Here is a 26,395-nt window from a genome sequence, read left to right as displayed (position 1 = left end):
ATTCTGCTGATTTAAGGCAAATGCATTTAAAAACTGAATTAATTTAGACATAAATGCAATATTAACATCATTCTTTTTCTATCAGGATGGCTTATATCATTTCAGAAACTATGCTCTACTTCAAATCAGGCTTTTCCCCTTCCATTCTGCTCTGCAACCATGACCCTGTCTGATACTGAGCATCTGTGCTCCAACTGCAACCTGTCTTGCAGTAACAGGGCCAGCAATACTAGCATTTCTGCACAAATGATAAAATAATTTGCGTTCAGGGGGATTAGGTTTGATGTGAACACTGTGACTTAATTGCCTTTTTCCCCCTTCGCTGTGCAAATCCAGGCTAAAGAGTTCAGGCTTTACAGCCAAGAGGTTTTGGAATTTGCAGACAATCTGTCCTTCCTTCTCCTTCTGCCGCCATCTGATGATGTGTGCACAGCCCCAGGACAGAAAAAGCCCAACCCATGTTCAGGGTTCCTCATGTTGCCACTGCAGATTTTTGAACTGGGTGAGTATTGATGACTTTTTGTATTATCTCAACGTGTAGTTTTCATGTTCAACTTAATGCTTTTTAAATAAGGATGTCTTACCTGAGCTAATACTTAATACTAAAAGTGCTATCATATCTGATAGACCATAATGTCAACAGATCAGGGTTGCAAGAAGAATGTGACAGGAGATACCTAGATTTACCTCACCACTTCTCTTGAATCATCCAGTGTTGCAAATTAGCAGACTGCTTATCCAATGCCCAATACTGGATGAGCAGAAATGTTCTGGGATAAATGAAGCCATTGGCTTTGGACCCTACTAAAATCTCTTCTAACTCTCGTTTTCCTCGGCAACTATCTGAGGATGAACCAGACTGTTCAAAGTCTTGGTGTTGTATTTGACCAGTAGATGAAATTCTGACCACATATCTGCATCACACATCCATGTCATCACAAAAGACCGCCTATTTCCACCTGCGTAATAACACCTTTCTCCACGCTTCAATTCATCTGTTGCTGAAATTCTCATTCAAGCCTTTGTTATCTTTAGACTTGATTTTTCCAATGTACTCCTATCCTACCTCTAGCCTGGCAATGCCTCAATTTTAAAATTCCCTTCATATTTTTCATGTTCCTTCAGTCTCAGCCTTTCCTAGCTCTGTCATCTCTTCCATATCCATGATCCACTGAGGTATCTGCACTTTTCTCATTTTGGCCTCTTGCACATCCCCAATTTATATTGATCCACAAAATGTGGTCCATGCTTTTGCTGCCTGGGTCCTAAGCTTTGGAATTCCTTCCCTACACCTTTCAGCCTCTTCACTTCTCTTTCATCCTTAAAACATGATTTAATATCACCTTTTTATGCTAAATAACACTGTTGTGAAGTTCCATGGCATATGTTATTATGTTAAAGGTGTATATTAATGTAAGTTGTTGATGTCAATGTTGTTCACATCACTGACTCTGACCAGGAAGGGATGAATCAGCGAAAAATTCTCTAGTCAAATCATATCACTGTCTGGGCTCTTGCACAAAGAATGGCTGTAGGTGTGGGGGAGATGGGATGGGGAAGGATGCCATTAGATGTGGGATCTATTTTAGGAGAAGGACCAGGAAACAAATTGTGAAGAAATACAAAGAAACAGAATAAGCCTTAACAGCTCAGAGTCCATGGGGCACCTTATGTCCCCATTATACCATATCAGCACTACAAATGTTTTAATGAACTACATTTGCAGGCCTTCTTTAAGTTTCGGGTCAAGTTTCTGTTCTAAATTGAGCAATAGAAGCTTCATCCAAATGTTAGAATACTTTAGTTAGAATTTACTCCACAGGCCATTTGGCCTACTAGGTCTATGCCAGTATTTGTGTTTCATACAAGACCCCTCCCATCCTACTTCATCTCACCCTATCAACATATCCTTATATTCCTTGTATAAAAATAGAAATTGTTGGAAAAACTTAGTAAGTCTGGCAGGAACTATGAAGAGAGAAACAGAATTAACGGGCAACATTTTACAGTCTCGCTCAACCCAAAGCCATAAAATCCTGCCCAAGGTCAACAGATCTTCCCGTGGTCCAGGCCTCACTCGCTCCAATTCGTGTGGTGGGTGGGACGGTAAAATTACAGCCGATGTTTCAAGTTCAATATGACTTTTCTTTTGTATATAAAAATGTGTACTTTGCCACAAAAGCCCACTTACTCCTTTCTCACTTCATGTTGAGCCTTGTTAATTCCAGAGATTAGCCTCCTCTGTTGCAGTTGCAGAAGCAGTGCAAAACTGCTTACAAAATATTATCCGTTGCAGCTTGGAAGATATTAGGAGAAGTTTTTACCCTCTTGGGCAGCTTTGTGTAGGAATGTAACCCTACGTGTGTGTTTATGATGAGATATTGTTGATTCTCTTGATCCACATTGATGCACAGGTATGGGACAAATCCAACTTTGTAACAATCTTGGTTCCTGCTAACTTTGCATACAAATCTTGGGAGGATGGTAGCAGACACCAGTCATCAACTACTAACTGGCTGATCGTGACTTTGCAGTTCCCACGCAGCCTCATTGTTATGTCTGACTTGTTCACTATTACAATTTGTGTTATCCAATCACTGCAATCAGTTTTCACCGGCATACCATTTCTCTCTAGCTTCTTTAATTCCTCTTCAACCTGGCTTTTGAGAACATATGGAACCGGCCTAGCCTTGCAATGTACTGGTCTTGTATTGGGTCTGGTTCACATGCACTTTCACACTGATTATGCTTTATAACTGTCTTTAAAAACATTGCCGTAGCAATTCAATAGCTGATCAAACTTCTTGGTCATCTCAACACAAAAACATGCTTCCAGTCTAACTTTAGCTTGCAAAGCCAGTCTTTACCCATTAACACTGGGTCAATTGACATTATTGCAACATTGAACATATCTTTCCAATTGCTCACCAGAGTAGATTTTCAATTGAACTATGTTTTTGGTTAGAGGTAGGTCACTGAATTTGCACTCATAACTATTTCTACTGATAGCCATATCCATATCCACGTTGATGTGCTGTTGATTTACCAATATGTTTGTACAAAAGTATCTGTTGTTTGAGTGATCATAAGTATTGTACAGCCCTCATTCCTCTTTGCTTAAGTACTTTGGATTCACTTCAAGGTTGTAAACTTCTTCCTTGTGGCATTGCTGTTTTTCATTACCACTGGAATGAGTTCTCTTTCCTGCCTTTGCCCTTTCTCAGCAGGCAGTTATGGTATGGTCTATCTTTTGACAATTAAAGCATTTTGCATTTCTGTACAGACATGCTTATGCTGTGTGGTTGCCATTAAAGTCAAAGCAAGTCACTAAACCTCTATCAACAGAACTCTTCTGAATCAAGTTTTCCCACTTTAGTCTTGGCTGAAGACTTCTGACAGTGGACAGAAGCTGCACTAGTCACTTCCTTAAGACTAAAGAAGGGGGTTGGATCTCGCTCATGCCTGTGTGGTGTGGGGGGGTGAGATTACCCGTTATTTGTGAGTGGCAGGGAAGGTTGCCCCTCTTTAGTGATGGGTTGATGGTGCTCTCCTGGTGGAAGCCGCCATTTTTTTTTCATGGGAGGGAGCTGCCTGCTTCCAAGCATGGAGATGAGGTCACCATTTAAAAATGGAACTGTGGAGCTGGCCAGCAGGTGGTCCTCCATGCATAAATTAGCAACTTCCAAGTGGCAGAACCTCACCTGATAGATGCCGCTAACACCAGTGGGAAACCCTGCAGCATTCCCACTGGCATGAGCACTTAGTCCCAATTCAGGAGAATTGTGATCTATGACTGATTTAAATTATGTGGACAAAGTAAAGCTGTTCTCATCAGATAATGCTTCAAGGACTAAGGGACACAATTTAAGATTTTGGACAAGAGGTGTAAGAGGGCGTGAGAATTTTTTTATGTGGTGAGTGGTAATAACTTGGAACTTGCTGCCTTCATTGATGGTGGAAGTAGGCAATGAATGATTTCAGAAGGAAATTGAGGAAATAAATTTGCAGGGTGTAATGACTTCAACAAGGCACTGGAGATTGAGCTCTCAGAATATGAATTCCCCGATGGAGGTCACAAAAGATATCCCCTAATAAACACAAAAGATATCCCTGATGGAGGTCATAATTGCCTGCCCAATCAGGGAGCCACATCTGTATGTAAAAATGGAAGTGTCCAGTCTTCTGGCACTTTGGATTCTGATTGTGAACATGAGGAACTCAATGAATAAAATAGTGTTCATAAATAAAGGGAATCTGGCAAAGGGATACCGCCCCCTGAAAAGTTATTTCACAGGATTATAGGGATAGAATGGGGGAATGAAGCAAATTGGATTGCTTTACATAGACCATGGACTTTGGTTCTGTAATACCTCAAAGACCTTCATAGAGCTAAACATTTATGATCAAAATTCAGTGATCTTTTTAAAAATTAGTTATCAAAACCAGAATCTATATTTTTCCATGTCAAGCTCCAACACCTCCCTTTAAAACAGCAGTAGACACAGTTTACCCTTAACATCGTAACTCAGACACCCCAAGGCTGTCAGTATTACTGACGCTCACTGCTGTAATTCAACTCAACATTTCACAAGAAAACAAATGGGTTAACAAAGAACTACAATAACAACATATCACATGTTCCTTTCAACTTAGTAGCTTTGGCAATAAGTTTTCTAATACTACTGAAACATATCTTGGCAGAAAACTGGATAAATGGCTTAGACATGAAACATTAAGGTTACTGAAACATTATTGCATAAATTATACATTTCACTTCATTGGATTTTTCTTATAATAAACTTCAGAAGAATTGACAAGAAAAGTGTAATATTTTAACCTTTTTTTTGCTGAAATTGTGCCAATATCTGGTGAGTAAACCTTGTGCTGTGTAATTGTCATTAAAGGGAAAGCAATCAATTTAGCAAACAGAGAGCAAACCAGTCAGTTTACAAGACTGAGGTGTCAGCACTACAATCTTGGAATTTTGAACCATCTTGGAGTGCTGACATGTTGCAGTACAATTTGCTCTATGGGTAGTAATAAAGCTGAGTGTAACAATCTGCTTTCTGTCTTTCAGTTCATTTCTTCACCTATGACAAAGCGTTCATCAGCCAGTACTGCCAAGTGTCAGCGCTGCTGGAGTTGGATTTGCTCCTCTCTCAACAGGCACTGAGGGAGGCGTTTTCTGACTCAGAGGTAGTAGCAGCTAAACAGAGGCATCAGCAAGTTCAAGACTTTATTCAGGTGAGCTGGATTCTAATGCTCAAAGTTTAAAAGTTTATTTATTAGTTCATAAGTAGACTTACATTAACACTGCGATGAAGTTACTGCAAAAATCCCCTATTAGCCACACTTTGGCATCTGTTCGGGTACACTGAGGGAGAATTTAGCATGGCCAATGCACCTAACCAGCATGTCTTTTTGGACTGTGGGAAGAAATCGGAGCACCTGGACGAAATCCATGAAGACATGGGAAGAACGTGCGGGCTCCGTAGTGATCCAAGCTGAGAATCCAAACGGAATCCTTGGCACTGTGAGGCAGCAGTGCTAACCACCATGCTATCCCTTGTCTACTTATTGTTGCATCTGTACAACTAAGGTGAATAGGTCAGCCCTTGCATCTTTTGTCAGTGAGCACCCTGGATATTCCATTAATTGATGAATTTTTTGTTGAAAGAAAACTGGTGAGTAATTAAATGGCAACAATTTAGAACAAACTCCCAATGTCGATACTAGCTGATAAGTTCTGCCAATAGGCTAAACAATCACAGTTTATTCAGAATCTGGTAAATGGAACAGATTACTGCTCACACATTGCTGAGTGAACTGTTTGTTTGCAAACCATAACATTCTGGGATGATGGTACCTCTTTAAAGCTGTGCTCATCTTAAAAATTTCTTAGCTTATTATTGTTCCCTGAACAGTAAATTCTAGAGGATAAAAGCACTCCAGGACTCCTGGTGTCTTTTTGAAGGAAGGTTTTTAAAAATGTAAAACATTTTGTTGACAGTCCCAGTGCCTGAGGAATGAATGAAAGACGATCTGAAATGTTCCTTAAAATACCAGGTAACTTGTAGGTACTAAAGATGTTGATCAGTATTGTATAATAGGAGCATATGTTGAGAATTTGGGCAGCAAACCCTGGTCAGACTGATGCAATGAAAGCTTCTTCTGTCTTCGGGCTGGGAGAGTCTGACATAAATAAGTTTGGACTGTCTCACTGTCACGGTCCAATACATAACCTGTCCATCATTTTGCATCAATTGGCAATCTGCTTTTGAAAGTTCACGGAATTTCTATTCTAGGAAATAAAAAAAAGTAATGTAGTAGTGCACTTCTTACCTTGAAGATCAGGTACATTGATGGCATTAGTGTACCTAACCTATGGTGTACCTGATCAGAGATTATTTATGTAATACAGGCATTGGGAAACTGAATTGAAATGTATTCCATTCTCCAGCACAAACATCCCTTGGTTTTGTCTGCAAATGTCAACTAAAACTGACTGTGCTTATTTCTGAACGTCTATGGAGTGATAATGTACTGTATAGCTTTCTCAAACTTATTTGTTTGAGATATTCCATGCTTTCTGATTATTACCCCCTGATGTTTTTCAGCAAATGGAAGAGATCTGGCGGGAGATGCGCTGGATAATGGATGTTCTACAGTACGCAAGGTACAAGCAGCCTCCAGGGGGCATTCCATTGACCTGGCTGATGGATTTTACCACAGATATAAAAAAGGACAATCCTCAATCCATTTCATCCAATCTAGATTACTTGCCTTCCCCAACCCCCTCCCCAGAGACCAGTCGCAAACAGCCCACTGGTAAGTTTGGTGAGATACAGCACAGGGCCCAGACAAGCTCTGGTCATTGATTAAAATATTAAATTTGAATTGTTTTAAAACTTTGAAAGAGGCAGTTGTAATCTATTACTTAGATCTGTGATTAACTAAAAATTCATTTACCCCAGTTGGCCCATGTCAGTGAGCTGATGGAATTTCTTTGCACCCCATATTCTTCCCTGGTTTGTTATGGGATCTGCCTCTAATATCTCGCACTAATTGTCATATTTCATTTCATTCAATGAGTGACAACAGGTTATACTCTATTATTGAGCATCAATGAACCTATCACTTTCCTCACTGAATATCCATATGTATACTTTGTATACAAGGCCCTGAGTGGTGATCAAAAAAGGATGGTTGCTGATTTTTTTCCTCCCAACTGAGGCCAATTGTGGTTCTCCAAGTGCAGCCTTGGCTGAAATCAGCTAGTTACAGCACAGATCAAACTGTACTTGTGCAATTTCTGCAGAGGCACCCATTTGTCAATCCCTGGCCTTCTTTACCCCAGACCCCTCCTTTAGCTATCCAGATGAGCTGTACTACATATGAACAAGGAACAGGAGTATGCTATTTGGCCCTTTGAACCTGCTCCATTTAATAATTTAATAAAATCATGACAGATCTGATAGTTAGTAACATCAAATCTGCATCCATTCTATCCCTGATAAACTTTCACCCCTTTGTTTACCAGTAATCTACCCACCTCTGCCTTTAAAATCTTCAAAGACTCTGTTTCCACCACCTTCTCAGGAAGACAGTTCCAAAGAGTCACAATCCTCAGAGAAAATGTTGCACCATATTTCCATTTTAAATGGGTGAGCCCTTATTTTTAAACAGTGACCAATAATTCTGGATTCTCTCTCAATAGGAAACAGCTTCTCCACATCCATCCTGTCAAGACTTCTCAGAATCTTCTCTGTTTCAATTCAGTCCCCCATTACTTTTCTAAAGTATAAGAAAAACTAAAGAATCTCAACAGGACTCACCACATAAACACAGTGGCTATAAGAGCAGATCAGGGGCTAGGAATATTGCTGCAAGTAACCCACCTCCTGACTCCCCAAAAACTGTCCATCATCTACAAGGCACAAATCAGGAGTGTGATGGAATATTGCCCACTTGCTTGGATGGGTACAACTTCAACGACAGTCAAGAAGCTTAACACCATTTAGGACAAAGCAGCCTACTTGATAGACACCATATCCACAAACATCCACTCCGTCCACGATCGATGCTCAGTAGCAGCAGTATTTTCTATCTATAAGATGCACAGCAGCAGTTCACCAAAGATCCTTAGACAACACCTTCCAAACCCATGGCCACTTCCATCTAGAAGGATAAGGGCAGCAGATATATGGGAACACCACCACTTGCAAATTCCCCTCCAAGCCACTCACCTTCCTGGCTTGGAAATATTTCGCCTTTCTTTCGCAGCCGCTGAAATCCTGGAATTTCTACACCTCCCCCCCACACCCCCCCCCCCAAGGCATTGTGGGTTAATCCACAGCACACATGGTCTGCAGCAATTCAAGAAGGTAGCTCACCACCACCTTCTCAAGGGGACTAGGGAAGGGCAACAAATGCTGGCGTTGATGTCCCACGAATAAATAAATAATATAGATAAAACTCCAGCAGATACAGGCCTAGCAAGTCCAACATTTCCTCATAAAAACCCACTCATTCCATGTATCAGTTTGGTAAACCTTCTCTGAACTACTTCTAACCCAATTACATAGTACTCGAAATGTGGTCTCACAAATGCCATGTACAACTGAAGCATAATCTCCCTACAAATGTACTCAATTCCCATTGCAATCATTGATTACATTCTATTTGCTTTCCTAATTACTTGCTATACCTGCATACTAGCCTTTTGTGATTCATGCACTAGATTCCTCTACACTTCAGAGTTCTGCAATTTATCACCATTTAGATAACGTGCTTTTGTTTTATTCCTCCTTCCAAAGTTGACAGTTTCCCACATTATACACAATTTGTCAGATCTTTTCCCTTACTTAACCTATCTGTATCTTTTTGTAGACTCCATATGTCCTCTTCACAACTTACTTCCCTATTTCTGTGTAATTAGCAAATTTGGCAACCATCCCTTCATCCAGGTCTTTTATATAAATTGTAAACAGTTGAGATCCCAGCCTTAAGATTTTAACCACCTTCTTTTTGATGGCAAGATTTAAACAATAGCCACATAATAAAACTAAATAAAAAATTGTTATTTTGTTTACAATGCTTCATGGATCGAATGGGCTTCTCTGTTCCTAGATATAATTCTTACATAATCTAGTTGGTTGCTGTTTCACTCATGTCTGCAGGTAATCCAGGGTATTCAGTACCATAAGACTCACAGCAACATTGAATGTATTCGTTTCCCTCTAACCAGATTTACATGGGATGTCAGACGAGGAAGGATCTTCAGAGGTGTTTTTGACTACAGACAGTGATTATGACTCTAGCAGAGCTCAGAGCCCAAAAGAAGTGGATCTCATCTGCTCATCAGCCCCTGACTGCAACAGAAGACCCAGCCACAATCTGCGCGATAGTGCTCCTGATGTTCTTCAGGCACATGAACTCAAATCACAACTAGTAACCAGCAGTCATGAGGACATGAGGCATACAGTGCTCTATGACAGTGACTTTGTGCTTCCAAGCAGACAGCTTGAGCTTTTGCACATCACAGAAAAAAGACAGGCCTATTGTGTAAGAACGAGCAGCCTTGACATCCCAACCCAATCCTTCCATGTTCCGAGGAAATGTTGGTCACGACCTAAATCAATGGATGAATGTGCAACAGAACAAAAACCCAGTGGATCAAGTGTGAACTGGCATAGGCCCTGTTTGTCCTTCAATGCGGACACTCCTCTTCATTCTGAAGATACCTCAAGACTAACAAATCATTCTGAATCCCAGGATTCCACAGAAAGGATTAACTTGCATCAAGAATCACTGGAGAAAGAAGATCAGCACTATGAAGGGAAAAAACTGAACTCTGTGAGTTTAAGAGTTTACCCCCAGTACCACACAGGTTTGTCCAAGGAGATAAGTGTCAAGGTATGCCTGTCCATTCAATCTTTGTTGCAAAATCTGGTTGGTTCTACATATTGCTTTGGGCACAAAGTCACTGTTCAAACTACAATAAATAGCCGAATGGGCTGAATATTCCTGCTCTTGTCATGACATGCTTGAGGCAGGGGAATGGGTAAGGTGGGGAGGGGAGGGGCAGAGCACGGTGTTAGAACAGTTCCATGACAGTTTCCTGCTTCCAAGATGGGCTGGGGATTGGATCAGCCCACTCCCAGCAGGCAGCCTCAGCACAGCCTACTTCTCCCGATGACACTGCCAAGGCTCCAGAAGTGATTGGCCTGGCAGCATCAAGAAAGTGCCCATCATTCTTAATTAGACGGTGAACATGGAGTCAGCCAATTCAGAAACCACCTCCCAAAAGTTGTTGACCATTGCCTACAACTAGCAAATGTGATTTTGGGACTACCATTTGGTCCTGATATTTGGGTTCAGATAAAATCCTTCACTCTCTCCAGTATTTCCAATGAGTTCCAATATATTGCAGCTGCACATTCTCTCTGTGTCTGTGTGGGTTTTCTCCAGGTGCTCCAGTTTCCTCCCACAGTCCAAAGATGTGCAGGTTAGGTGAACTGGCCATGCTAAATTCTCCGTCAGTGCACCTGAACAGGGGATTTTCAAATTAAATTTATTGCAATGTTAATAGAACATATACAGCATAAACTTGACCTTTGGCCCACAAGTTGCACCGATCACATCTATACCTACTAAGCCATAGACCTATCTATAACCCCCAATCCCATTAGATCCCATATACTCATCCAGAAGTCTTTTAAAAGACCCCAGCGAGTTCGCCTCCACCACCACCGACGGCAGCTGATTCCATTCACTCACCACCTTCTGAGTGAAAAACTTACCCCTAATATCTCCTCTGTACTTGCTTCCCTGCACTTAAATCTGTGTCCTCTCGTAGCGACCATTTCAGCCCGGGGAAATAGCCTCCGAGAATCCACCCTATCTATTCCTCTCAACATCTTATAAACCTCTATCAGGTTGCCTCTCAACCTTCGTCTCTTCAGGGAGAAGAGTCCCAGCTCCCTCAACCTATCTTCATAAGGCAATGTAAGCTTACTTGTGATGAAGAGATAAACTTTATGTAATACCTGCTCATAAAGCACTCCAGGCTGGGTACAACAACAGTTTGATACAAAGTAAAGTGCCCTTTATACAATCCTATCAAATAGAATAGGTATTGTGCCTGTTAGATACAGAAAAGTTCTCTCTACACTGTGCCACCAAACCCACCCAAGACGTGCATAACATCGGTTAGTTACGGAGTAAAACTCCCTCTATACTCAACATGCTTCGGCCCAAGCTCAAAAGAAAATGTTTACAAAATAACAAAAAAATCAGATGATTGGGGAAACTATTTTGTTCTGGTAATTGGGGGGAGGGCTGTTGTGATTAAGATGAGAATTGTGGTTGTTGCAGTGGATGTTGCTGTAGTGATTGGAATGTGGGGTTTTGCTGTGATGATTGGGTTGGGTTTGTTGTTATTGAGGAGTTGTTTGGTGCTGGGGTGGAGCCGATTTTGCTATGATGATTGGAGTGAGACTTTGTTGCTATGGTGATTGGAGCAGAGAATTATTCTTGTGATTGGGTTGGAGTTCATAATGGTGATTGGGGCTGGAGTTGTTGCAATGGTGATTGGGTTTGGGTGACTGTTAGTTTGGTGATTAAGGTGAGGGTTGTTATGGTAATTTAGCCACAGACTTTTCTCTTTTGGAAATTGTACTCCCCTGAAGATTATTCAACCTTATACAAAAACAGAAAATGCTGGAAATGCTCAGTAAGCCTATCAGCATTTGTAAAGAAACAGAGTTAACATGTTGATAGCCTTTCAGTATTGACAGATTGTTCTGGGAAAATCACCACTCAAAATCAGATTTAAAGATTCAACATGTAGTTTATCAGACAAAGCTTTGGGAGAAGCACTGGGCTCTCCACAGTGCTTGCAGGCACCTTCTCAACTTTAAAATGGCAGATGAACTTCTTTTATACATTTTCAAATAGTGGACAAGTACAGACATTAGCAGTTCGCACGTTGTTATACATAAAGAAGACAAGTACGGACATTAGCAGTTATCACATCGTTACACATTTCGGAGAATAGACAAGTACGGACATTAGCAGATAGCACATTTCCTGTAGTAATTAGACACTACCAGAATTTAACTCGTTGTGCAACGTCTGTGCCTAAGTCAGCATATCTTAATGTCTTTTCACAGAGTCCATTTTGTGCTAGGTAACCATCTTGTATCTTTTAATTTCGGGTTTATTCCAACACAGATGTTAATTGATATGAAACATTAACATGTTGATCTTTCTACTAGTTTTGTTGGATCATGTATTTCCAGGATTTTCTGTTTTTATATCAGATTTCCAGCATCCATAGTATTTTGCTTTTGTACTTAACCTTGATTAGAGACATTTCTGAATGCATTTTTAAGCAGTACCTTATTTCCACCATTTTTGTTCCTAACCAGCTTTGTTTCTCCAATTCTAGCTTCATGTCACATGCAGCACATCAGTACGCGAGATTGTTAAGCTGGTGATAAGACAAACAAATGAGATGGCAGTAAAAATGAATGGTGACAAAGATGCCCAGTTATACAAAGATGACCAGCTGCATCACTTTGGCCTGGTATTATCCATGGACAACACAGAGAAATGGCTACAGGATGACTTTCTGCCACTTTCCCTACAGAATCCATGGACCAAGGGAAGATTATATGTTCGTATTAAAGAGTATTCCCCCTTATTAGTGCAGTATGGTAAAGCAACAACAGTATGAGATGGTGGATGAGCTATACCAGTGACTGGTGTCCATATCACTCTTTTTTCTGTATAACATTATGGAGCAACCAAACTCCCACCAGGCACATGAGACCAAAATATTCAGCCTTGCTGTTTGTGGGCCAGATATGAACCTACTTTCTCATCTTACCAAAGACAGAGCCTTTGTATTAAAATCAAAAGGTGAAGGGAGAGGAGCAAAGATTTTAGGATAGAAATCTGTCGTGGGCAGTGGTGCAAAATGGACGTTTTGGATCAGCCCTTTATACAAAGTGCCTGACACTCAGTTCCATTGACCACCCATTTTACTCAGCACCTGAAATTAATTTCTACCTATGAGTCTTCAGGATCCAGATTTTGTGGATTGAGGGGAGTTTTTGGGATTGTCTAGGAAGCACCCTGATGAAGATAAAGCAAGAGGAAAAAGATTAATTGTTCTACAGCATTTATGCTCTGTGTACCTTCAGACTTTTAGGAATTCTTGCACATTTATTCAATCACCCGAACTATTTTGAAACAGAAATGAGGAAGTATCCACTAGAGTCACTGATTCCCCTTCTGAGGAACTTCCAAAATTTGAAGCTGCTATATTCTACACGGACCTTGTATTACTGAAACAAAGCAGCCTCCCTCCCTTTGTTTGTTTACAAACCTGTGGGTATTGATTGCGTCCAAAACCTAACAGCATGATGTTATGTTCAAAAGGATCATTGAATATCAAATGTGGTGTTATTCTGTGCTAATTATTGTCTATATGAAGACAGCAAAGTTCTTTGGTATGTGTAACACAAATTAATCTTTTTTGTATGTGATAGAAATGGTACCAGCCCGTTACCAATCAGTAGCAGCTTGTTTGGCATTTACACCGCTCACACTTCATGGTGTCAGATTCTTCCAGCAACTTATTGCATTCCTATCTCTAACTTCCTCCTTCCTTTGTTAACAGGCCAAAGTCAGCTCTGTAGGGACACTGTCTACTCTTCTTTTTTAGGCGAAACAGCCCATTAGAGTTTAAATAAGTGGGTATACTTTTTTTAAAATACGGAAGTACAAGAAAGAACTGAGAAACATTTCCTCTTTAAGATCCAGTTTTTTTTTTAAACATGTTTTATTTGATTTGATAAGTTAAGGGTTATAGATGCATGTAATTGTTGAATTCATTGACAGTAAATCTAGGGCATGAACTGTGACACAGGCATGGTACAATGCAGAGAAAGAGGATATATTTGTGTAACGATTTCCCGTCTCCAAATAATGAAGCAGGGTGCCAGTAATTTCTACAGGTGTTCTGCTGTTTATTAGCTGGTGCTACGCAGAATATTCAACCATGTTACACCCATTATTCCTGCTCCAAAATACATTTACATGAGTCAAGCAAATTATTGGGACTGTTTGGTTCAGGCAAGTGCGAGAGCTGTCATCCCCTACCCTTGGTGCATGGTTCTGTGATGGAAGGAATTGCTTTGACCATCAGTGTTCAGTTTAATTCAGGAGAAGTATTTTGTTAGTTGATTTGATCCTATTCCTCGCAAAAATCTGTAAGTAAGTTAGTATGCTAAATTACATATAGCATTATGAAACAAAATGTTTTTTGGTATCATTGTTTCTCATATTGTGGCTCATATTCAATGCATTTTATCCAGCAGCAGGGTGGCAAGGCGGCAAGTAATGCTGCCTAACAGTGCCAGGGATCCAGGTTCAGCTCCCAGTTTGGGTCACTATCTGTGTGGAGTGCATGACCACATGAGTTTCCTCTGGGTACCCCAGTTTCCTCGCACAATATGAAGATGTGAGGCTAGGTGAATTGGCTATGCTAAATTGCCTCTTAGTGTCAAGAGGACTAGCTAGGGTAAATGCATGGGGGGTGTGGGGATAGGATCTGGGTGGGATTGTGGTCTGTGCAGACTTGATAGGGCGAATGGCCTCCTTCCTCACAAGATAGGAGACTATAAATTGATAAACAACAATAGTCTAAGCAGAGAGATGAGGATCCCTTTCATGGGACAGCTCCTTGCTTTCTTTTTTGGCTACATAAAAGCGATTTTCAGATCTCTGAGTGGGTTCTGGAGCAGGGCCTAAACTATATTGGAGACTTCTCCGCCATGAAAACTTCAGTCAGAAAAAATGATCAATTTTGAGATGCTCCATGAATTCAGTCATTTAGTCTAACAGTGATTTATATAGCTGTTAACTTACACATCTCTAAATAGGGTGTAGTGGGGGAAACAAAATCACCTAGGTTCCTACTTCTGACCCAGCCAATGACTGCTGCTGGATTGTGTTTTTTACTTCTGATCCATCCCACAATCTCATTGCTTGCCAAGCCTCACTGTCTGGACTCGTACATGATTATTGTCAGTGACATCACAAATGAAACAGACTCGAACCTTGTCAGTTTCCTTGGCTGATGGTGTGTTTAAAAGCTCTTCGGAATATTTCTATGCCTCACTTCCATAGCTATAGTCTAAGCTTTATTAAATATTGAGGAGGGGCAGGCAATGGCAGACAGTTTCACTCTCTCTTCCCACTTAACTTCCATACATAGCCCATCGGGAATAACCGCGTAGCAGTTTATTTCAATATTTACACACTTGCTTAGAAAGCATCATTTTCTGTTCCTGGCTTTACACACTATTCCATGGCTGTAGTTATTCTCTCACTCCCCAGCTTTATGCTCTGTCCTACAGCTGTGCTTCTGTTGTTCTATGTTTTACATCATTCCATGATATATAGTCACACTATTTTCCAGTGTTTCTCAGCTCAGTCACATTGATCAAGCATGAATGCTTTCCGTAGTCAGTCATTCTGTAGTTCCTTACCATCAGAGTATAACCTTATGGTTCATCCTTTTTTGTGAGTTGTGTGACCTCAAATTGACCAACATTCCATGAATTTGCTCTTGTAGTTACTTTTTCCCACAGCTCTATGCTCTCAATCTTTTATTGGTTCACTGATTAGTCACCTCAAGCCAAGATATTTGATGAGAAAACTGAGACAAAGGGGATGAGCTAATGAAAAGAAAACATGAACAGAAGCCAGTAATGTTTTTCTGCTATGGCAAGAACTGACTGAGAAAACAGTGAGAAACTGGAAACTACAATTAGCAAAAATATATTGGAAAATCAAGATAATTGTAAAAGCACATGTTAAGATAGGAGCAGTGGTGAGAAATGATTGACTAGCAGATTTTTGTCAATGATAAACAGTGGAAAAACAATCACTTGAGAGGTTAGAAAGATGATTAAGAGTTAATAGAAAGGCCATTAAGGAGGAAGTATATAACACAAACTCGACTAGAATTAAACAAGCAGAGCAGGAAAATAACTTGCATCAAAACCTGTGAACTGAGAATTTCTTGCTACAAACCCTGCACTAACATTTGGGGTGGTATTTTAGTATTCAGCTAGCGTGAAAATGGAGGAGTTGCAGATCCATTTTTTGAGTGAGTTATTACTTCCAATCTTGTGCACTTAGTGCTTGAAAAAAATGAACTAAACTGTTTCTAGCTACTAGAGGCAAATTTGTGGGGCTTAATTCACCAGTTAGCCTAGTCAGGCAGCAGAGGGCTATTAAGCACGTGCAGGCCTTTGTGGTTGCACATGCGCAATGCCAACAGCAGATGTCTGAGAGGAAGTAGTCAGGCCTCTGCTTTTGCAGCCAGCCTCAACCCAGTGCCCCCGACTCCCCTCGGCCAATCGCGAGCTGTCTGAAAATATAGCCCTCGCTACCACCACAGATTGATCGCAACCCTCACCAATTACAGGCAGAGTGGCAGTGGGACACCCTCCTCCCACTGATTAGAGGCAGAGCAGTAAGCACCACCCCCCCCCAACTCCATCCAATCACAGCTGCAGAGACCCCCTCACCAATGGGTCTGCCCCTGCCTGGTCTCACCCCCTCCAGGCCAGGCATTGCCAGAGGACAGGTGTTAGGCTGGCACTGCCCAAGGGGCACTTCCCTTGCTCTCAACACCCCTGGGTGGGGGGACTTAATGACCTCCAGTTCTACCAGTGAGGGCAACATGACTGTTCCCCATTCATGGGGAGCAGGTGTTTTCCGCGCCGGACAGATGTCTCATGGCAAAGTCATAAAAGCAAATGAGTCCGGATGATTGAGCGCTGGGCTTGCTAAACACATGCAAAACACTATTTAAATAATTTATTCAGCCTCTCACCAGAAATGGGCGTGGGGTTGAGCGCACCAGAAATCTTGTCCCAGTAAGATCGCATGAGCTGAGAAATCGGGTGTGATCCTCTTTTCTCAGCTCTTGTGCAATTTTATTGGCTTCCCTGCCCATCACTGGTAAAATCATGGCCTTGGGTCTGGGCCGAGTGCAAGAGGTGGAAAGCAACAATCAGTATAAACTCAGGTAAGCAAGCAATGGGAAATCACAGCTTTAAACCTGCAGATAATTTCCACCTCAGACACGATATTGAAGGCGTCCTAAAACTAATTCAGTTCTCCTCACTTGTCTTTCACACAGAAAATAATCTAAAAGTAATAAATTAACTGTGCAAACAGGCTTGTAAGGAACTTCTGTGTTTGAGGACAAGGGACTCAAAACCCAGCCAGCCTATGACCTGCCTGCTGCCTGTCCCTCACCTGTCTCCCATTTTATGGGAGGGTGGTGGCAGTCTAAGGCAGCCTTCCTACCCTTGGGCCTATTGAGGCGTATTTAATGGTCATTTCACCTCACCACTATTTTACAAAGGAAGTCTCAGGCTGGGCTGGTGGCAGAAAAGTAATCCTCCATTTGGAGTCAGCTGTACCCATCAGAGGCATCCCACCCAGGGCCAGGTAAGAACATAATTTTTTATGTTAAGGAGTAGGCTATCTAACCCTTTGAGCCTGCCCTACCATTCAATAAGATCATGGCTGATCTGAAGTGGATCAGTTCCACTTTCCTGCTTTCTCCCCATAACCCTTAATTCCCTTGTCTATCACAAATCTATCTACCCGTGACTTAAATATGTTCAACGAGGCAGCCTCCACCACTTCAATGGGCAGAGAATTCCAGAGATTCACCACCCTTTGAGTGAAGAAGTTCCTTCTCAACTCCGTTCTAAACTGCACCCCCCCCCTCACTTATTTTGAGGCTGTGCCCTCTAGTTCTGTTTTTGTTTCTAAGCAGAAAGAATCTCTCTACCTCTACCCTATCTAGCCCCTTCGTTATCTTGTAAGTCTCTATAAGATTCCCCCCTCAGCCTTCTAAACTCCAACGACTACAGGCCCAGTTTATTTAATCTCTCCTCATAAGCTAACTCCCTCATCTCCAGTATCAGCCTGGTGAACCTTCTCTGTACTCCCTCCAAGGCCAATATATCCTTACGCAAATAAGGGGAGCAAAACTGCACACAGTACTCCAGTTGCAGCCTCACCAGTGCCTTGTACAGTTGCAGCAAAACCTTCTTGCTTTTATATTCTGTCCTCCTCGCGATAAAGGCCAACATTCCATTCGCCTTCTTGATCACCTGCTGCACCTGCAGACTGAGTTTTTGTGGTTCGTGCACAAGGACCCCTAGGTCCCTCTGCACCGTAGCATGCTGCAGCTTTTCACCCTTTAAATAATATTCCCTCCTACTATTATGTCTACCAAAGTGGATAACCTCACACTTGCTAACATTATACTCCATCTGCCAGGTCCTCGCCCACTCACTCAGCCTATCCAGATCTCTCGGCAGACTTTCCGCATCCTCCACGCAATTCACTTTTCCACTCATCTTCATGTCATCAGCAAATTTTGTTACCCTACACTCGGGCCCCTCCTCTAGGTCATTTATGTATATGGTAAACAGTTGAGGCCCCAGCACTGATCCCTGCGGCATTCCACTAGTCACCAACTGCCAACCAGAAAAGCATCCGTTGATTCCAACTCTCTGCTTCCTGTTAGATAACCAATCCTCAATCCACACTAACACTTTACCCCCAACTCCGTGTACCCTAACCTTCTGCAGCAACCTTTTATGAGGCACTTTAACGAACACCTTCAGGAAATCTAAAATACCACATCCACCAGTTCCCCTTTGTCTACCGCACTAGTCACATCTTCAACCACACCCCCAGACCTCCACCCTCCCGCCATTCCCTAACTTCTCGCTGGGGCTCTGAAATCCCATCCAGACTTACCTTCAGTCCAGCTTCCATAACTTTCTCCTCTTTGGGTTTGCATTTTTGCTGGGAAGGCAGCACATTCTAGCCTTGCCAGCAGGAAAACTGACTCAGTTGCTGGAATTTTCCAACTGTTCATGCCAGTAGGATTTTCCCATTCTGCTGCAGAGAACAGAGATTTAGCTTATCGCCAAATTCTGTCAGCTGCAGCTGGAGCGTGGCGTGAATGGGCAGTAAGATTGCACCCACTAATGGGCTGACCTGTCAGCTGGCTAATAAGCTACTCAAAGCAGTGTTTTGCAAACTTTTTTTCTGGTAACCCACTTTTACCAAATGGCTGTTCCTTGCAAGTCATGTCATGTTCATTTACTACTTAATATAACACATGAGCTTACTTAGTCCTCAAGATCTCACTCTCATTAAGTTCACAGGATGAAACGGCAACATGTACATTACGTGCAGAGTTCAGCTATCTCCACCTTTGTGAGAATATAAAATCCCACCTAGCACACATAGGTCATTGTGAAGGACAACAGTAGCAAAAGCTTATTTTACTCATCACTCTGTGCTCCTGGGTGATACAATTAGAATGACAACCACTTTGTGGGGACAATCTTATCCTTGTGCCCTGATGGCTAATGAACTAGGCGAGCCAGTAAGATTGCGTGAGCGAAGAAATCAAGTTCTCATCTGATTTCACACCTATTATACTGGCAATGGATATCTGGAATGATCAGCATCAATTGAATTAATGTATCATTTAAATGAAATTAGCGAGCCTGGAATGATATCATCTGGGCTCCCTTGCCTGTGTGGCCTCATCAGGGGAGGTTCTCTCCAGTGAGAATCACATATGGATCCTCTATCAACAGGGACCAGATGTGATGGCCAATAGAACTAGAGACCATTGAGGGGGCAAGGGGGGTAACCCTTGGGTGGGGGGAAACACCAACGCCACTCTGGGGCAGATTTAGGGCATGGAGGCTGGTTAAAGTAGCAGAGGCTTATGACATGTGCAATGGCAACCTCTGTTGCTATCAGCTGGCTTTCTGACAATTTAGGCCCCATCAACTTCCCCTACTGGCGAGAAATGGTTTGCAGCATATTTTCACATACAAAGTAAATAATATTTGACATTTGGATTCGCCAAACGGATCCAAAACTCTCCAGTTTTCACACTCGTCCTGGAATTCAAATTTTCATAAGATCACCCCATGTTTTTAATGTTTTTAACTTCCTTCATGGGATGTGGGCATCACTAGTTAGGTCAGCATTTATTGCACATCTCTAATTGCCTTTGTTCAGAGGGCATCAAAGAGTCAACTACATTGCTGTGGGTCTGAAGTCACATGTAGGCCAGACAAGGTAAGGACAGCACGTTTCCTTAATGAACCAATGGATTTTTACAATAGTCATTTCGTGGTCATCACTGGACATTTTAATTCCAGATTTTTGTTATCTGCCATGGTAAGATTCAAACCAGAGTCCCAGAGCATTACCCTGGTTCTCTGGATTACAAGTCCACTGGCATAATACCACCGCCTTTCCTCCCTGCTGTCACAGGTCAGCAGCAGCAGCTGAGTCTTCTCATTTGGAGTCAACTTTAAGTTAATAACTGACTCTGGGATCTCAAACTCAAAGGCATTTTTCAATGAACTTTTCTCTTTCAAAATGTCAAACATTACCGTGAGACCACCAGGTTTAGTAGTTCCTCCCAAATTCCCATGAGTTTCCTATGTACCTCAAGGTACGTAGCAAACCCTGTTAGGTTTCCCAGCAGCTTCCTGGGTTCCATCATTTATAGGAACTTTGTGCCTGATCAAGGGGCCAGCATTGGGAAAAGTGGTATCTAATGCAAGTTACCCCCTTTCTCCTTGCAGCTGACCCCCTGTCCTCCTCACTCCCCCCATCTTTACCAGCAATTCCTCCTTATGGGCCCCATCTGCCTTCACTTATCTGCGGCCTGAGTTTGTTGTCAATCTTAGGTTTCTAGTGGGAGCATTACCAACTGTAGCCACTGCTTCTGGTGGCACTAATGAACAATGGAGAGCTGCCAACCTCTGATTAGCTGGCAGCTCTCGGATTCTAAACCCCAGCAAAGGCCCAATACTCAAACAACAAACACTTTGGTTAGCCCTCCCCTACCAAAATGTGCAGGTCTCCCACTGGTTCTCCAACCGGTGGATAGGATCCATGTTGGGAACACTAAGTCCAGCCCCATATTCCAGTTGAGGCAAACCAAACCAGTGTTTATAAAAGTTCATTGCAACTCTCTTGCTTTTGTACTCTCCACTGCAACATATAAAGTCCTAGATTCCGCATACTTTAATGATTTGTGCACATAGACCCTAGATCTCTTTGATTCTATACCACCTTTGGAATTGAATCCTTTATCTTATGTTGCCCCTCCTTGTTCTTCCTATCAAAATGTATCACTTTATAGTTGTTTGAATTAAGTTTCATCTGCCATGTGTCTACCAATTAGATCAGCCTGCCCTCTTGGAGTTTATCACTAAACTCCTCACAGTTCATAAACATTTCCAAGTTTTGTGTCATCTGTAACTTTTGAAATTGTACCCCAAAGACCCAATTCTAGGTTATTTATATAGATCAAGAAAAGCAGTGGTTCTTGGAGAACCTCACTGCATACCTTCTTCCGATCTAAAAAGCAACCATTCACCACTACTCTGAGTGACAGGAAACAATTTCATAACCAAGCTCCTATTGTCCCTTTTATTTTGTGCACTTTAACTTTACTGACATTCCTATTATATGGCACTTTACTAAACCTTAGTTGGGAATCCATATACACCACATCAACTGCACCACCCTTATTAACCATCTTGTTACCTCAAAAAAACTCAACCAATTAGTTAAATACAATTTGTCTTTAACAAATCCCAACTGGTTTTCATTAATTAATTTACATTTGTTTACAATTTTGTTCTAGATTATCATTTCTCAAAGTTTTCCGACAACCACTGAGAATAAAAATTGTCTGAGTAGTAGTTTCTGGCCTTATCCTTTTTTGAACAAGATGAAACATTTGCAGTGTCTCAACTAACTCCTCTTTTACTGATTTCGACTGCATCTTCTTCCTTGGTATTGACAGATGTCATGTACACATTTGGTACCTCAGTCATGTCCTCTGGCTCCATATGTAAATCCCCTTTTCCTCCTTATCTGTGCCCAACCCCTCTTTTTTCTAACCTTTTACTATTTATATGCCTATAGAAGACTTGAATTCCCTTGTAAGTTAGCTGGCAGTCTCTTCTCATACTCTTCCATTGCTTCTTTTATTTTCAATAAAGGCAGCCCATTGTCCCTTTTACCATTTTGCCTGCCAATCTTTGATTCCAATTTCCATGGGCCAGATCCATTTTTACTGCACTGAAAAAGCTCTCCACCAATTAATTATTTTGTTCATAACTAACCTAAACTTTATGGTACTATGATTATTGTCCCCTAAATGCCACCCCCCCCCCACTAACTTTTTGATCCACTTGTTCTATCCCATTTCCCACAACAAGCATTGCCTTCAATAATAAAAGCAAAATACAGATGCTGAAATCTGAAACAAAAAGCAGAAAATGCTGGAAATCTCAGCAGGTCTGACAGCATCTGTGGATTCATCAGCTTTGACGAAGGATCATCCACAAATGAAACGTTGGCTCTATTCTCTCTCCATAGATGCTGTCAGACCTGCTGAGATTTTTCAGCATTTTCTGTTTTTGTTTCAGCATTGCCTTCTTCCTGATTGGGTTGAAAACACATTGATGTGGAAAATTCTCCTGAACATGCCTTAGAAATTCTTGCCAGTTACATTATTACCACCCTAGTCTAAATTAGAGTTCCCCAATATAATTAGTCTATAAATTTTGTATGTAATTTCCCTGTCAATTTGTCCCTTTTTTTCCCAACTTGAGGGTTGCAAATGTCAGGGATTGAAGAGCCAATCACCGCCAACATGAGCCTTGCAAGCACTTTTAGCACATAAGTATACTAACGTTAACCTAGAAACACTTATTAACTTCTTTAAAACCCATACAGAAATTGTATTATATTAGTATAGATTGATTGTAATCACTGTCCTGTAAAACACTTCAGATAATGTAAAGCAGTGGTCAGATACAGAGAAAAGCTCCCTCTATAGTGTCCCAAGTATTTCCTGGGCATGGGTTAAATAAAGAATAAATGTTCTGCTCTAACACTATGCCAGAACCATAAATTGTTAAACCACCCCTACTTTGTAGGTTTGACACTTTGTCACATAGATTTCAAGTGCTAGATTAGAGCAACTGATGTGGATTGACAACCACTGGGAACAAACTGCAATCTTTTTTTGAGATGCAGGATACATAGCTTAACTTACTGATAGAAGCTAAATTATTCTGTCCTGTGCTGCCACTGAAATTCATCTCTTAAATAAAGGGGATCAAACATTTATTTCAGACAGATGGGCTTCAGTACAATATTGAAGGTTTGCTAAGAGTAGGCAAAGCCTGGAAAAGCAGAAGACAACAACATTTCCAAAAGTCAGCAGCTGAGGAAAATTTAACAAATGTATTTGGAGATGTGAGTACAAAACAAGCTCTTTGGGTAAAGGCAACATTTCTGAGCACACACATACCACCTGTTTAATTGTTTTATATTGCAAATAAACCAAAATATATTGAAATAATTGATGTTTTTCTTCCACATTGGGCATGCATGATAAACTCTCAGCCCTCTTCATTGTACATAGAGAGGGAGAAAAATTCCAGGGTGCACTCATGTTTTCAACAGTTGAGATTTAAAGATTGTTTCTCCCTGACTATATTTTGATGACTTGCTTTATTTGTTGCTGTTGATTAGTTTCTTTAAATACAACAGTGTGTGTGAACTGCTGTGCTGTGTTTGGTGACAATTCAACTCAATTCTTCAAGCCGATTAAAAACTATTTCTGTAAGGCCAAGAGTTTGTCTCATTCTTCCAGAGTAGCTTGGTGCTTTTTGGTGAGAGTATTTCATTAGACTAATTGAAGAGAATTAGTACCCGTGAAAGGATTAAATACTCCCAGGGGACTTACACCACAATTCAGATACAGAGTAAAGTTGCCTCTGTTTATGAAACACTCCAGAACAAGCACAGTACAGGTTATATTCAATTTCAAAGCTCTCATTCTTGAGTTCAAATCCTTATGCTCCTCCAATTCTGGTCTTTTGTGTATCCCACTTCCTTTGCCCCATCATGAGCCATGCCTTTAGCTGCTTGAGCCCAAAGGTCTGGAATTATTTCTCTAAACTTCCAGCCTGCCTCTTCTCCTTAAAGTAATTCTTTAAAATGTACATGTTTGAAAAGATTTTGTTCATCTACCCTAATGTCTCCTTCTTTATCCCAGTGTCAATTTTTGTCCCTTAATTAAACTACTGGGGAAGCTTACCTTTTATTAGGTAAGGATGCTATATTAATGCAAGTTGTAGTTGAACCTTTTGATATACTAACAAATAGTAAGGTATTAGGTAACGTCAGAATAAGAGTGAATCCAATAAGGTCTCAGCTAAATTTATGGTGTGTGTATATAAATGTGAAGTATGGAAAATAAGGTTGGTCAGCTATCAGCACAGGTGGTCACATGGGACTATGATATTGTGACAACCGAAATCTGGCTCAAAAGGAATGAGCAATAAATACTCCAAGATACAGGGTGTGGGGGAAAGAAAGAAAGAAAGAAAGGAGGAAGGGGTAGTTGGTTAATTAAAAAAAAATTAGTGCTGGAGAGAAAGAACGTTCTGAGGATGTGAAGGACAGAATCTACCTGGTTAGAGTTAAGAAATATTTCCCTACATTCTATAGGCTAAACATATAGAGGAGCAAATTTACAAGAAAATTAAAGAAAGGTGCAAGAACAATTTAGTGACAGTGGGAGGCTTAGTTATCCTAACATATCAGGGAAAGGCTGGAGTTTTGTGTGGCAAAGTGGTTCTGAAGTGTGTTCAGGACAATTTTCAGAATAATCAGTATGTTTCCAGTTCAATGAGGAAGGAGGCAATGCTGGTTCTGGGGAATGAGGTGGGTCAAGTAAATTAAATGTCAGTAGGGGAACATTTAGGGAACAGCTATAGATAGATCATTATATTCATAAACTTTAGATTAATTACAGAAAGGGACAAGCAATCTAAGAGTAAAATTACTTAATTGCAGAAAGGTCAATTTCAGTGGGTTGAGAATGAATCTGACCAGGCTCAATTCAAAGACTGGCAGGCAAAATAGTCAAGGAACAAGAATCTGCCTTTAAAGAGAAGGTGGTTCAGATATAATCAAGGTATAATCCTGTGAGGGGAAAGTAGGGCAACCAAAGCCAAAGATTCCTAAATGATGAAAGAGATTTACACAAAATAAGGGGGCATATGACAGGTATCAAGTTGGTAATACAAATGAAAATCACGCTGAATATAGAATTTTCAGAGGTGAAGAATATAAGAGGCAAAAGAGGGAATGAGATTGGCAGCCAGCTAAAAAGGGAATCCAAAAGTCTTCTCAGGACTTTAATTAGTAAATGGGTAAGAAGAGGTAGCGTCAGACTGATCCCCAAAACAGGGGATTTATGCATGGAAGTAAAGGGCACTTATAAACTACTTAAATGGGAAGTCAGTCTTTATCAAGGAGGAAGGTGCTGCCAAAATAATAAAAGAAATGTTGAGGTATTGGATTGATCGAATAAACATTACTGAGAATAGTTCCAGGGATGAGCGGTTTCAGTTGGGTCGACAGATTGGAGAAGCTCGGGTTGTCTCCTTAGGAAAAAGGTGGTTGAGAAAAGATTTCATAGCATTACATATGATGTATGGCACAGAAACAGGTCATTCAGACCAACTAATCTGTTAGTGTTTATGGTCCACTAAAGCCTCGTCCTTTCCTCATCTAAATTTATTAAGGCCCTCCATTGTCTTCTCCCTCATGTGCTTATCTAACTTTTCCATAATGCATCTGCAGTATCTGCTTCAACCACTCCTGGTGCTATTGAGTTCCACATCTTCACCATTCTGAGAGAAGGTTCTTCTAAATCCCCTATTGGATTTCTTGGTGATGTTATCTAGCTACACTTTTCAACACAAGCGGACACATTTTCTCTATATTGACTCTTTTGAACTTTTCATAATTTTAAAGACTTCTGTTAGATCACCTCTCGGCCTTTACTGTCAAGGGAAAATAGACCAAGCCTGTCAATCCTTTCCTGAAAGGCATACTCTATTTCTCATACCATTAATGCAAACCTCTGCATGTTCTCCAGTGCCTCTATATCCTTATTATAATATGGCAACCAAAACAGCACAGTACTCATGAATATAGTCTAACCAAGGTTTTATAAAGGCTTAGCATAACACCCCTTTTTAATTCTGCCCCTTTAGAAATACAGCCTAGTGGTTGGTTTGCATTTTTATGACCTTGCTAACCTGTGGCACCATTTTTAGCGATTGGTGTTTTTGTACTCAGATTCCTTTGTTTCGTTATCCCATTTAGACCTGCACCTTCTATTAACTTCCCTACTCATCATGCCAAAATG

At 41.0% G+C, this 26,395-nt stretch overlaps 1 protein-coding gene across 1 annotated transcript in view; it reads left to right on the top strand.

Moving 5' to 3' along the window:
* LOC145354675 (ankyrin repeat and fibronectin type-III domain-containing protein 1-like) overlaps window positions 1–13,357 on the top strand; it is an 859,363-nt gene extending 846,006 nt beyond the window's left edge. The window contains exons 19-23 of the mRNA XM_080206110.1: window positions 337–502; window positions 5,078–5,244; window positions 6,618–6,828; window positions 9,248–9,915; window positions 12,452–13,357. Of these exons, the coding sequence (XP_080062236.1) occupies window positions 337–502; window positions 5,078–5,244; window positions 6,618–6,828; window positions 9,248–9,915; window positions 12,452–12,739 (1,500 nt within the window). The 3' untranslated portion in view covers window positions 12,740–13,357. The remainder of the gene's footprint in view (window positions 1–336; window positions 503–5,077; window positions 5,245–6,617; window positions 6,829–9,247; window positions 9,916–12,451) is intronic.
* The last annotated feature ends 13,038 nt before the right edge of the window (window positions 13,358–26,395 follow it).

This window comes from Carcharhinus amblyrhynchos, chromosome 18 (genome assembly GCF_965287045.1).
Source record: "Carcharhinus amblyrhynchos chromosome 18, sCarAmb.v2.hapA, whole genome shotgun sequence".
Taxonomy (NCBI): Eukaryota; Metazoa; Chordata; class Chondrichthyes; order Carcharhiniformes; family Carcharhinidae; genus Carcharhinus; species Carcharhinus amblyrhynchos.
This window is presented reverse-complemented; position numbering and strand designations above follow the sequence as displayed.